The sequence below is a fragment of the Camelina sativa genome, chromosome 15 (assembly GCF_000633955.1).
Source record: "Camelina sativa cultivar DH55 chromosome 15, Cs, whole genome shotgun sequence".
NCBI classification, from domain to species: domain Eukaryota; kingdom Viridiplantae; phylum Streptophyta; class Magnoliopsida; order Brassicales; family Brassicaceae; genus Camelina; species Camelina sativa.
Genome location: NC_025699.1, coordinates 12,029,747 through 12,043,921, shown reverse-complemented (window position 1 = coordinate 12,043,921; position 14,175 = coordinate 12,029,747). Strand labels below are relative to the sequence as shown.

The window sequence follows — 14,175 nt, the reverse complement described above, 5'->3', positions numbered from 1 at the left end:
TTTATTCGAACAAAAATCTTTCTTACATCAAATGCATCGTGTGTTTAAGAAAATTTCGATCTAAGTATTGCTAATCTATAAAAAAATATAGTATGGTAAGAGCTAAACAAAATTATATCGGAGGTCTCTCATCGTGACGCCAACCATAGTGCCAAACATCCATCATATCGACCTCTGTCTTGGATGACGAGCAGTTTATTTCTAATTTGTCAATCTAGCAGTTTGATGAACAAAGGAGGGAGAACTGGTAATTCCCCATGTCTCCTGTTATTTCGTTCCTGCCACAGGGAATGGACTGCAATTTGAAACACATATTTCAGCAAAAATAGAGTGTTATTTCTAAGAGAATTTTTCGTCATGAGAGCTATAATAGTCTCCCAATCTGCAGAGAAGTTGGTCCTCATGAGCTTTGAAGTGAGTCATGTCCAAATTTCTATCGAGTATCAGCATTGAAAAAAATTGTCAACGTTGAGGGGGAAAGGGTTCTGGAGAGTGCCTCTCTGAAGAGTAGCATTAGATTGTGAGCATCTACTACTTTTTTTGTGAAATAATTTGTAGTTTATTTGACAATCGATAAAAATTGTGTTGTTTATATAGGAATTGGTGATTAGTCGACATAGTATTTAACTTGTGCGATACGGCACAATAATTTGTTTTTGCAGAGGCGATTTGGGCGGCAGATCAGGCTGTTAGAATATATCCCACATCGGAAGAAACATAATTCCCTTGACTTGGCTTCTTTATGTTAAAAGTGTGCTCATTTTTTCTTTTTGGAGTGTGATGTATCGCGGGAGTTGTCTGCTCAGGAGATTTCTCAGGATCAGTCTGTGGTCATTCCCAGTGTAGTGGAGAGTGTTTTGCAGCAGCTATAAGCAAGTATTTCAGCGTGGCTTGGGAGAACCATATCCCGATAGCCCAGTTTTTCGTTTCTTTTGGAACCGAGTGAACTCCCATGCTTCCCTTGTGCTAAAACCCTGTTTATATTGATCTCTTTTTCCTTTCTAAAGTGCAATGTCTGCTGATTACACCAACCCCGTATTACGTATACTCTCTAAAGCTGTCTCAATTTGATTCATTTACTCAACTTGAGGTGTCCTTTGTTTATGAGTTAGCGCTTCAGCCTTAGTGGCATGTAAGCCGATGCCCATATCTATACACCCCTGCTGACCTGCAACATCAATTAAACGTCCAAGTGGTGACCAACGATCATGCCAAAAGGAAACATTTTTCCCATTCTATATCTCATACCACACAAAATCCATAGCTATGTCGCGATACTTCAGTAATTTTCTCCACATCCACGAGCCAGCAGCAGATGTATACTTGATCGACCAAAAGGAACCCTTCCTCATTAAACAAGTCCAAAGCCATCTAACCCACAGGGAATATGATGAGAGAATTTGCTGTATGAATTTGAGACAACTTTCTTATTCAAAGAGGGTACTCACCACAAGAATGCAGAGCACAAACTATCTATCTCCTTAATGCAGGCACTAGGCAGTCTAAAAGCAGACATCCAGAAGTTTGTGAGGCTATGGATCACCATACTGAAGAGCTGTAAGCGGCCAGCAAAGGAGAGATGTTTCACCGTCCAACTTGCTATGCGGTCCCTTATTTTTTCGAGCGGAGGTGAGTAATCTGATGACATCATACGCCTGGTGAGTAGAGGTAAACCAAGATAGCAGACTGGTAGAGAGCCAGATGTGAATAGGAAAAAGCTCAAATTCAAATCCCTGTTACACTCTTTTATTCCTGCCATATAAAGTGTGGACTTCTCAAGACTAATGTTCAGCCCTGAAACCTTCTCAAACTTTCCAAATATTTGAAGAATTTCCTCAATAGATGTTTTAGTTCCATCTATGAAACCAATAAGTCATCAGCAAAACACAGATGTGTAAGCTGGATGTTGTGACACCGAGGATGATATCCTATTCGTCTCTCCAAAGCTGTCGTATATAGCATTGCAGATAGAACTTTTATGCATATGAAAAACAGGTATAGAGATAAACAGCATCCCTGACGGAGCCCTCGTTCACTACGAAAGAGACCCAACAACTCGACATTTACTTGCACTGAAAAGAAGTTGCAGGAAAGGCTATTGAACTGAATCGAATGCTTTGGAGATGTCAATCTGCATTGCACTTCACGGTGATAAGGTGTCTTTGTGATAATCCTTCACGATCTCTGAGGCCAAGAGAACATTTTCCATCAAAGTCGATCTTTGACAAAATCATATTGGTTTGGGGAAATAAAATGTGGAAGTAGCCGCTTCAGCCTATTTGCGAGAATCTTAAAGATCACCTTATACATCACAATGCAGCAACTTATTGGTCGGTAATCTTTCATCTCTTTAACCTCTTTTTTTCTTCGGTACAAGAGCTACTATGGTAGTGTATACTCACATAGTGAAAAGAAGATTGAATAGAAGCAACAAAATCTTTCTTCACAGCCGACATGTCTCCTTGAGAATTCCACTGTATAACCGTTTGGACCCGGACTCTTATCATTGGGCATAGAGAATAGAGCAACTTTAATTTCAACCTCAGTAACCTCCTTTTCAAGTTGTGCTCTGTCCTCTGCAGAACATCGATACCCAAGCAAATCACTCAACTCTGCCTCTGCAATCCCTTGATAGTTTGGCAACTTATAGCCTAGAAATTCATGGAAAAATCTCTCAGCCTCTACCTTGATCCCCTTTTGTGTATCTATTATAGAACCATCAGCTCCCTACAACTCTTTAATCGCGTTCTTAAGCTCACGCACCTTAACAGCCTTATAGAAAGACTTGTTATTTCCATCACCCATCTTTAGCCAATAGAGTTTGGATTTTTTCTTCAGGTATCGTTCTTCCAGACCCGAGACAAAAGACCAGCGACTAGAAGCTGCAGATTCCTGTCTCATTGCCAACTCCGTAGGATTTTGCAACGTCTCCAACTGATTTTTGCATAATTGTGCGTAAGCTTTCTTTGTCCTTTTCTCCAAGTCACCAAGGGAATCTCTGCTTAATTGCTTGATTTTAGGCTTCAGAGCCTTAATTTTTTTTTAAAACCAGAACATTGCAGAGGTTGACTGATAAAGTGGCTCTGTGCTGTCCCAAAACTCTTGAACCAATGGCTAAAACCCTGTGTTATTCACCAAGCATTTGTGAATTTGAAAGCATGCCCAGACAAGGCTTGTCCACTCCTATTTTGATACGACATCTTAAATGATCAGAACACCCGCCAGCCTCAAATATCCCATATGTTTGTTGATACTTAGTGAGCCAAACATCATTCACCAGTACGCTATCTAATTTCTTGCAGAGTATTTAGAAGCCCACGGAATGGACTCACGTAAAACTATGTTTTCCTTAACCCCTCGACCCTTCGTCAGTACAACAGCACAGTCAACTGTTGTTGCCGTCATTGTTGCATTAACTATCAAAGTTGTATCAAACGAAATATCGTCTGTCTCCAGCTCCACATTGTCCTCCGCATTTCGTACTGCATTCTCTTTCTCATCATCCTCATCCTTACTACTAAGAACAGAGTAAGAATTTGATAAAAGAGATCTTTCACCAGCAATAAACTCCCCTTGCTGCTTACGAGGGCTCCCCTTGTGCCCCAGATTTTTGTGGTGTTGTCCATCCTTGATCACTGTCTACCAGCGGAGGAAAATTTGTGTCCACCACACCAACTGCAGGTGCCATGTTATGTTGGATCATCTCTCCTGAGCCGACTATGTTAACTAGAGCATTCTCCACACGTTTCAGTTCCGTCTCCTTCTGCATACTAGGGCATGTCAGAGAGATGCTTGTGTTACTTACTTCAACGTAACGACAAGCCGAGATCATGTGTCCCCATTTCCTACACCTACTACACTGAGGAGGAAACCACTGATATGAATACTTGACCACCACATCTAACTCACCTTCCTCTTCCACGGAGAATAGATACTCTGAACGCAACTCCTTAGTTAAACCGGCTTTCGCTAGGATCTGAGCTTCCTCAAAAGTGACAAAAGCCTCTGTTTTGGGATGCAACCGGATTTGCTTGCCCACCACTCTAGAAAAGAACTCCAGCCCCTTGTCAGTGTACATGGTTGGCGGTACATTCTTCAAAACTACCCACAAAGGAATTGACTTCATTGCCGGTTGTGCCTCCTCCGCAAAAGGTGTCTATTTAGATAAAAGCATAGGTATCCCCACAATGTTCCACATACCTCTATTTAAAACTCTATGTCTGATAACTTCACTACGGATTCGAAAATTAACCGTTGTGTCATTGATAGCAAAAACATCTATAAGAGAAGATGTATCTCTCAACCTCCAAATTTTCTTGACGATCATATGAATCTTGCCCACATGTGGGGACTTTGTGTTTAGAAATTTCCCTACCAGGAAGTCTTCCCATAGAGCTTGCATCCACAAAAACACTCCTAGGAACAACCACTCGTTTCTTACCATCCACCTCTAAGACAACAAAATCTTGCTTTATAAAAAGTATTCTTCTGCACCGCTTTTAATCAGTCCCTCTGATTCTCTGAAGCCAAACCAGCCGATTTAGACAACGGGACCTCAGAGAGCCCTCGCTCCCCACTCTTAACAACCCCACTTGGAGAACTCTTCGATACAAAATGCTCATCTCCCTGCACCGAACTCCTCTGGCTCACAGCAGCAGTCGACGAAATCGTCAACCCCTTCACCTGGGAAGCAGACTCTCCTAGATTTGACGGCGGATCCGCGGATATCATCAAAATTGGCTAAAACAATCCTAATCGCCTTTCCAATCGCCTGCCACGTCAGCTTTCCAAAATTTCCAAGTCCTTTCTACTTAGATCGATTACGTCAGCTTATAGCTTATAGTCGCTGGTCTTTTGCTAATCTATAACCATACGGTTATTTAACCATTGGATGTTTCATCTTTGGTTTGATAAAGGTTGAATGCATGGTTTTGCATATTTAAATTCAACTAGTTTACTAAACTTAGGTTTTAGTAGTTTTTTTATTTTTACTTTAAAAATTTTAAATTGAATTTATGCATGAAGAGATTATTGATTCGTAAAATTTAATCAAATTTATAAGTTCTTTAAAATATTTATTTTAATAATATATGTGTTATTAGGTTAGTGATTACGACAAAAAAAAGTTAGTAATAACAACAAAAAAATGAACTTTCCAAAATATTTGGGTATCCATTCATTCGAAAGTCATTTGAGCAATTTCTGTTTACAATTGTTATCTATTTATGGATGTTCAACGCACATGGATTTTAATGTGGAAAAACAAAAAGTTGGTTTGCTCTGCTATGGTTCTATATGTCTTAACTTGTTCGAATAATTTGGAAAAGAAAAGTTTATCGTTATATTTTTGTCGTCTTGTATATCATTTAAAGTTTATGAAAAGTTGGTATTAATAGATTAGTGATTACGACAAAAAAAAACAAAAAACTTTCCAAAATATTTGGGTCAATACACTTGAAAGTCATTTGTGCGATGGTTTTACGTGTCGCACCTTGTTCGAATAATTTGGAAAAGCAAAATTTATCGTTACATTTTTGTCATCTTGTAATCATTAAAAATTTATGAAAAGTTTATGTATTACTAAACTATTGTTCAATAAATTTTAATAAATAATTATTCTCTTAATTGTTTAATTAATAAAATATGTGTTATTCAAACGCTTGAATTTTAGGTGACTTTTTATTGTAACTTTTTGAGTAAAAATTTAGTAGATAAAGAAAAAAGTAAATAAAAATTTAACTTTTAAAAATACTTATAAAAATTTAGATGACTTTTTTGGTTGTAATTTCTGATGTTAATTTTTTTTTGTTCTCTGAATTAATTAAGTTGGGTGTTCGTTTTCCTAGGCTTGGTGCTCGTTACGGTCATGTAGCTACTTTGTTTGATACCAATATCTATGAGGCTTTGTCTATTGAGGGGAGAAGATAAAAGCTTATGGACAACTAGACAGTGTATAGAGATGTTTAAGTTATTTGATTTTCTTCTCCAATTGGGTTTTGCATCTCTGTATGGCGGTTTGTGGTTTTCCGATTATTCAAAGGCTATCCGGAAAAAACTTAACATCAAAGAGATCACAACTGAAGAGAACAACGTTCTTATTTAAAGATTCCATGAGAAGTTTGAAGATTTGAGGAAGTTGATTTTATAAGTTGTATTCAACATGTACCTTTATAGAATCTACTCACACTTTTGAAATTTTGATTTTTGAGATGATTTAAATAAACCTATAACGCAAGATTATATAAGTTATGTCATATTTGAGATAAAATTATTTCTAAAATACAACTTATAAAATCTATTGGTACCATGAATTCCTTGACTCTGTTTATTTTCATCATCTCATGTAGAAAATACAACTTATAAAGTACATTAAAGAGATTGCTAAAGGTATTCATCCAAATGTGAAATGAAGATTAACAGACTGAGAAAGGACATCACGAGTTTTAATTTTTCACCATGTATATAATGTTCATATGTAACTATTTTACTTTATTTTATTATTTCTAGAACTTTATAACAAAATCAAATAAAAAATAATTTTAGAAAACTCTAGAACTTTATTCTACTATGAAAAGTTGCAAATCCCGTTTTGTATGTGACACTGCCATATATTCTTCGTAACGCCAATGTAACTGAAAGAAATTAAATAATTGTTATTCTTGTTAGAGAATAAAAACAAATTTATCATTACTTTTTAACTTTTTACCGCAAAAAACTGAAACGGACCTCTCTGCTTCGATAAGGGCGCTTTGTTTTTTTTTTTTAACTTTCCCCTGAATCACTCTAAGACCCGCGCGTGACATAAATATTTCCTCAGTTGGAAAATATTCCACTAAGACGAGTGTACGGGTGCTTAAGGTACTCTACATCTGATCTCCACCGTTAAAAAGTGAATCAGAAGTTAATGTCAAAGATTTTTGCTTTTTTACTTGGGACACGTGAGGGTTCTCAATGGTCACAGTCACAGTCAATTTGACCAGAGTTCGTATTATTTTGTTGGCAGAGCCATGCATCAGACAATTATGATACAAAAAAGTTAATGCTCTTCATGGAAAACGAGATTTATCAATTTGCCCAAAACAAAACACCAACAAAAAAAAAAGTGAACGTTATTTTTTATGTGGTTTTTTTTAATGATTTTATTTTAGCTAAATAAGATTTTTAAAAACTGGTATTATGTATTTTCCGGAAATGGATAAAACAATGATGACTATCGAGGACCAGTATCTAAACATTTTAAAATTAAACATGGGGCAATAAGTTTTAGTATCCTAGGTGTATGAGTAGAGGTGTCACATCATGAATGCCACAAACAAATCATGTTTACATACTTTTGTTCTTTTGGGCAAATTTGGTCTCTCTCTAGTCTAAAAGCTGTTTTCCAATGTAAGCTAAATCTTTTTTTTCCCCCCAAGATTAGGGATAAAATTATCAAACATCAATAAAAGGCCCAAGAAAGGCCCAGTTAAATCATGTTACTTTCGAAACAGAGCCCAGTTTCCGGAAAATATGTTTGACAAAATTAAAAAAAACAGAGGTGGCCCAACGACGTATGTGTATGTTTTGGTGATTCTTTTACGTTGTTGGTTGCATTTTAACCTATAGAAGTGTATGTAAGTAGCATTATTACATCACATATAGCCTGAGAATAGGTGTTGACAAATAATACATCATTCCAATCAATGATAGGTTTCATTTTTTTGTTAAGTAGGTGGGTGTGTCGTGGTCTATAATACTGTAGCAATATGCATATGTGTCTATACACGTTTTATTGTAATTTCATTTTTGATATATATGGGGATGGAGTCCTCCTTAGTTGTTATCTTTGATCGTAAGGTTTTCACTTCATTGTTTTGTTAACATTATCACATTTCCGGCCCTGTCGTACCATATGCTAAATAAAGTTATGTCATAACAAAATTATACAATAATGAATGGAGAAAGCATATTATATAGCAAAAATGAATGTAACCATATATAGTTGAGCATATGGGCTTCAACTACGCCCTCGCAATTAATTATCTTCCCTTTCTTTGTTCATTAAGACCTGTGACTTTCTTATTGTTTATTACCTCCATTTTTCCATTTCCAGTTTTTAATTTTCGAAAACAAAAAAAAGTTAGGGAGACAAATATTATGTTATGTTCTTCGTGAGTTCGTATGCTTACTAAATACGCCAGGGAGACAAATATAAAGTTAATTTTGTCCCCGGCCCAAGTAAGACTTTTGTTGGAGTTTTAACTATTTTACGCAAGATATACATAATGAGAGCTAGGAAGACTTCTATTGCCGTGGCGATATTTTTGTACCGACAATTATAGTAAGTAAGAACAATTAAGGATATAACTTCATTTCTAATCCAAGTACCATTTCATAAAATGCAGCAGAACCCAAGCTGCTAATATTTGTGAACGTATACGGAACTCTTATTTTGCCATGAGAGTTTAGAGAGTTTTTGTCCGACGACTACAAAAATAATTAATGTCATAACTCATAAGTAACAAAGCTAACTTCAAGATGTAGATCTCAATCTACACCTACACGACTATATGATCTATACGAATACGATGGTACCCAATAAAAGCGCATTATTGTTTACGTATATTATTAATACGCGTGCCATCGATCTATCTATCTCCTTCTCTTAACGCATTTACCAGTGACAAAAATACTAATAATCCATCGTGTGCGTACGTAGATCTATAATTAAGATATACATGCATTGACATTTGAACCCCCCCCCCCCCCCCCCCCCCCNAAATATAGATATACATGCGCCATATAAAATGTAGCCATATTAAAGACAATCCATTAAATGAATTTAGTTGTTTGGTGATTGCAAAAGCTTATAAATATTCTCTTTCAACGTTTTGTTTGTTCTGTTCCTTATTACTATTCGCTCTCCCACCAACAACAAAAACAAAAGAAATAAACAAAACAGTAGAATATCTCTTTCTCTCTATAGAATTGTTGTAGCTACTTAAGAGAGAGAGAGAGAAAATAAAAGAATTATGGAACTGGAGGGCTCGAGTAGTGGCCGGAGGCAGCTGCCGTCAAAGGCGGAGATGAGCCGTGGAGCATATTTGGCGTGGGAAGACTTGACGGTGGTGATACCCAACTTCAGTGATGGTCCGACCCGAAGGTTGCTCCAAAGGCTAAACGGATACGCAGAACCGGGTCGGATCATGGCTATAATGGGTCCTTCCGGATCCGGAAAGTCCACTCTTCTTGACTCTCTCGCAGGTTCGTTCTTTCTTACGATTCAACTGCTGCATGCATAAGCATACGGCATACCACATATGACATATCTATCTTCTGAAAAAAAAAAGTTGGTGTTAACTGTTAACTACTAGTATTATATTTTAATTGATAAATTATAATAATGTTTTAATTCTAGATATTAGTCGTAATCTGTGATATGTACTTTCGACGTCCGAAAACACCAAGATTCTACAATTTTCTGAATTCATATATTTCTATAAATTCATTATAGTATGTTTACCAAATCTATCACATCATATAATAGATGATCGTAACCTGCTAATTAAAGTTATAACTTATAATAACCCTTTAATAAATAAATTATAAATAAACAGTTATCGGCCTTTTTGGGTTTTTTTTTTCTTTTCTTTACTTCAATCTTTCTAGTTGTTATGATCACCATATGATAATATAGCTCGAAAGCTGTTTATTGAATGTCGATAAACTTGTAACTGCGGTTGCATGCAAGGAACGGCAGAAAAAGTACTGTATAAAGTTTAACTCATCAATGCAAAATTGATTACTGAAGCTGCCCTACCTTTCAGATATTTATCTCCATTTCCACATCCCAATACAAAAAGAAAGCATATTTATACTACTGTTCTGTTATTATCTTCTCATAGATAGAAATTATAATCGATTAATAAAAATCAAAATTTCCCGAATTATCTATCCACAGGTAGACTTGCAAGAAACGTGGTCATGACCGGTAATCTTCTATTGAACGGCAAGAAAACTAGATTAGACTACGGTCTCGTTGTAAGTTTCCTCGTTATAAATCTTTCATCCCACAATTTCATAACATGCAGCTAATTTGTTAGTTCACTAGGAAGTGGGAAATGTCCCTGTGGCTTGTGATCGCGAAACGTTATCAATTTTTCATTTATGGCAACAATTAGACAGCTCCTACCTAAGTACATAGTGGTGCAAAGGTCAAAAATGTAGTATTACATTATTTTCTTATAAATTTATGATAACATAGGCCCATTAAAAATGTATATATTTATTACCCATAAATGTATAACTATAAAAATATTACCTTCAAAACTAATATAAACCAAGCTACCTATGATATTTATAGCAATTTTAGATTTATTTTCACTTGATTTAAAGAGAAATCCAACAACGAGGTGAATTATTACTCTTGAAGTGTATGGATTTTGTGATTATGTATACAGGCATATGTGACACAAGAGGACACATTGTTGGGGACACTAACAGTGAGGGAGACAATAACATACTCAGCTCACTTGAGACTTCCAAGTGATATGTCTAAAGAGGAAGTGAGTGACATTGTGGAAGGCACAATCATGGAGCTTGGTCTTCAAGACTGTTCAGACAGAGCCATTGGAAATTGGCACGCTAGAGGAGTTAGTGGCGGTGAGAGGAAACGTGTCAGCATCGCTTTGGAGATCCTCACTCGTCCTCAGATCCTTTTTCTCGACGAACCTACGAGCGGTTTGGACAGCGCTTCTGCGTTTTTCGTGATCCAGACGCTTCGGAATATCGCACGAGATGGCAGAACCGTAATATCCTCGGTTCATCAGCCTAGCAGCGAGGTTTTCGCGCTTTTTGATGATCTTTTCTTGCTCTCGAGTGGTGAGTCTGTCTACTTTGGTGAAGCCAAGTCTGCTGTTGAGGTAAACCCTATACTCTTTGCTTCCTTGCACCCCAAGAATTATAAAGTTTCTTTTGTTTCATTTTTTTGTCTTCATAGTAAATAAACTCTGTTTTGTTTTTGCTTGTTTGAATGAAGTTCTTTGCAGAATCGGGTTTCCCCTGCCCGAAAAAGAGGAATCCTTCCGATCATTTTCTGCGATGTATAAACTCTGACTTTGATACAGTCACAGCTACACTCAAAGGATCTCAAAGAATCCAGGTGTGGAAGTAACCCTTATAAATATCTAGTAAACAAAATCCTAGTGTTTGTCACAAAACATAGGAAATTATAAGTCGTTTTGATAAAGAATCAATCTTTTGATGGAGATTTTATCAAAGGTCAATACTTATTCTATTACAGGAAACACCAGCTACATCAGATCCTCTTATGAATCTAGCAACATCTGTGATCAAAGCAAGGCTTGTTGAGAATTACAAGCGTTCAAAGTATGCGAAATCCGCAAAATCTAGGATTCGAGAACTATCTAACATCGTAAGTTTTCACTCCATTTTTCTAAGTTAACACACGCTTGGATTCCATAACGTGTTTTCTTTCGCAGGAAGGGCTCGAGTTGGAAGTAAGGAGAGGAAGTGAAGCGACCTGGTGGAAACAACTAAGGACATTAACAGCAAGATCATTCATAAACATGTGTCGTGATATTGGCTATTATTGGACAAGAATAATAAGCTACATAGTTGTTTCCATAAGCGTAGGAACCATCTTCTACGACGTTGGCTATAGCTACACATCAATCTTAGCCAGGGTTTCTTGTGGTGGTTTCATCACTGGTTTCATGACCTTCATGTCCATTGGAGGCTTCCCTTCTTTCCTCGAAGAAATGAAGGTAACTAACTAATAATAAAAACCCTACTAAAATCTCACAAATCTTGATTCTGCTCCATCGATGAAAATGGGATCTTGCGTTGTGACTTGTTTCAGATTTTCTCTAAGGAGAGGTTGAGTGGATACTACGGCGTTTCAGTTTACATCCTCTCGAACTACATCTCTTCTTTCCCGTTCTTGGTTGCCATTTCGGTTATCACAGGAACTATTACTTACAACTTGGTGAAGTTTCGTCCAGGGTTCTCGCATTACGCTTTCTTCTGTCTCAACATCTTCTTCTCAGTTTCTGTAATAGAGAGTCTCATGATGGTTGTGGCTTCTCTTGTTCCAAACTTCTTGATGGGTCTTATCACTGGAGCTGGCCTCATTGTAAGAACAGAGCAACCTCTGTTTTCGTTTTTACTACTAAAAATGCTTAGAAAAATCTTGAACCTGACTTCTCTTTTTATGTTTGGAAAAGGGAATCATCATGATGACTTCTGGATTCTTCCGTCTTCTTCCTGATCTTCCCAAAGTCTTTTGGCGTTATCCAGTTTCTTACATAAGCTACGGTGCTTGGGCTATCCAGGTCAGTCAAGAAATGAACTCTTTTAGCTTATCCTGATCCAAGAACAGGAAAACGTTTGTTAGGTAATAGAAAAGGTTGAACTTTTGAATGTGTTTTAACATAAGAACATTTGGGATTGTTCCAGGGAGGGTACAAGAACGATTTCCTAGGGCTAGAGTTCGAGCCTTTGTTCCCTGGTGATCCTAAAATGACAGGAGAAGAAGTGATTGAGAAGGTATTTGGAGTAAAGGTGACGTATTCAAAATGGTGGGACTTAGCTGCGGTTGTAGCGATCCTTGTGTGTTACAGGCTTCTGTTCTTCGTGGTCCTAAAGCTGAAGGAGAGAGCAGGACCAGCTTTAAAGGCGATTCAGGCGAAAAGAACCATGAGGAATCTCGACAGAAGACCTTCTTTCAAGAGAATGCCTTCTTTGTCTCTTTCACTGTCGTCAATGTCTTCAAGGAGACACCAACCTCTCCGTTCACTTTCCTCTCAAGAAGGCCTCAATTCTCCTATCCACTACTAAAAGACATATATAATGTATAAGTTTTAATGTGTTCTGCATCTTTTGTATGATTAATCAGCTATGTCGATCGTTGGATAAAAAGAACAAACTAACCAAGTTTGGTTTACTAAACCCTACCGAAATGTTCCACTATTGAAACTTCACTTTAAGGGTTTATCGGTTTATGTGACACAAGAAAGGTAGGCGTGCACAAGTAAAAGAAAAAAAACACAAATTTATAGATTACGGTAATACCAGTTCAATATATAATTTTATATATGGTACCAATATCATGATAAGAACTATAAACGAAAACCTTATTACACCAACACGTTCTAATAAAGGCCACTCAAATTTTGAAGTAGTATTGTATCTGGACTAAAGAAAGATTAGGTAAATTTCAAAGAAATTTATATAACACAATTAAGAAAACAACATTCCAAGATATATAGTTTACTAATAATTTGTGAAATCTTTAAGAAGTAAACTGATGCGTCTTTTATTATATCAGAGTCAACGTAAACATACCTACCTCTCTCGAAGACTTTGAATAGTTCTCTCTATTAAAATATTCCATCTAAAATAATTGGTTGGATCATTCTCATAGAATGCATTAAGAATTAAGAATTGAGAGCACTATTAAACATGTCCAAGTACTAATCAGAATCAATTTCGAGATTAAGATTTTATATCCCACCAAATATTTACATTGTATCTACAAAAAGATATGACTAATTAGGATGGACCCTCAAAGGAGAGCATAAGTAAGAACGTGCCAAAGATAAAAACAACCACTCTGCCAATAACATATTTCTGGGGTCAAAGTAAACTACATATCATTTGTGGAGCATAATACATGTTTAGGATAATCAAATGTTAATCCGTGACTAAACTTATGAGAATCTTATATATATATATATATATATATATATATATAATAAGAGAAGGTTTTTTCTAACTTTGCCTAAGAATGTGACATTTGGCACTCTATATTTGTGACACATGTCATTCTTATTAATTTTAAATTTAACATTCTAATTTTTTTTTACTTTATTTTATTTGTATCTTATATAGTTTGTTAAAAAAATATTATTGTTGTATAGTTTGCTTTTTGAATTTCAACATTGTTACAAAAATATCTTCCTTCCATTTTTTAGTTTTAGCATCTAATATATTTCATAATGAAATCATACATCACAAAACCTAAAAAAAAAATACTGATCAACCCAACTAAAAAATATAAACAAATTGAAACCAAATAAAAATAAAAAAATCGTTTAATACTTTTAAAGTAAAAACTGAAACCAAATTAACTTATGATAGACTAATTTAAAAATATAGAAGATTTTCAAATATATA

The 14,175-nt window shown here is 36.1% G+C and overlaps 1 protein-coding gene across 1 annotated transcript; it reads left to right on the top strand.

Moving 5' to 3' along the window:
* On the top strand, positions 8,919-12,948 carry LOC104746526 (ABC transporter G family member 15). The gene is made up of 9 exons (XM_010468023.1): positions 8,919-9,243; positions 9,941-10,020; positions 10,440-10,901; positions 11,018-11,140; positions 11,282-11,413; positions 11,481-11,765; positions 11,861-12,133; positions 12,225-12,332; positions 12,457-12,948. Exons 1-9 carry the CDS (start codon positions 9,012-9,014, stop codon positions 12,835-12,837), a joined length of 2,076 nt encoding a protein of 691 aa, XP_010466325.1. The 5' UTR covers positions 8,919-9,011; the 3' UTR covers positions 12,838-12,948.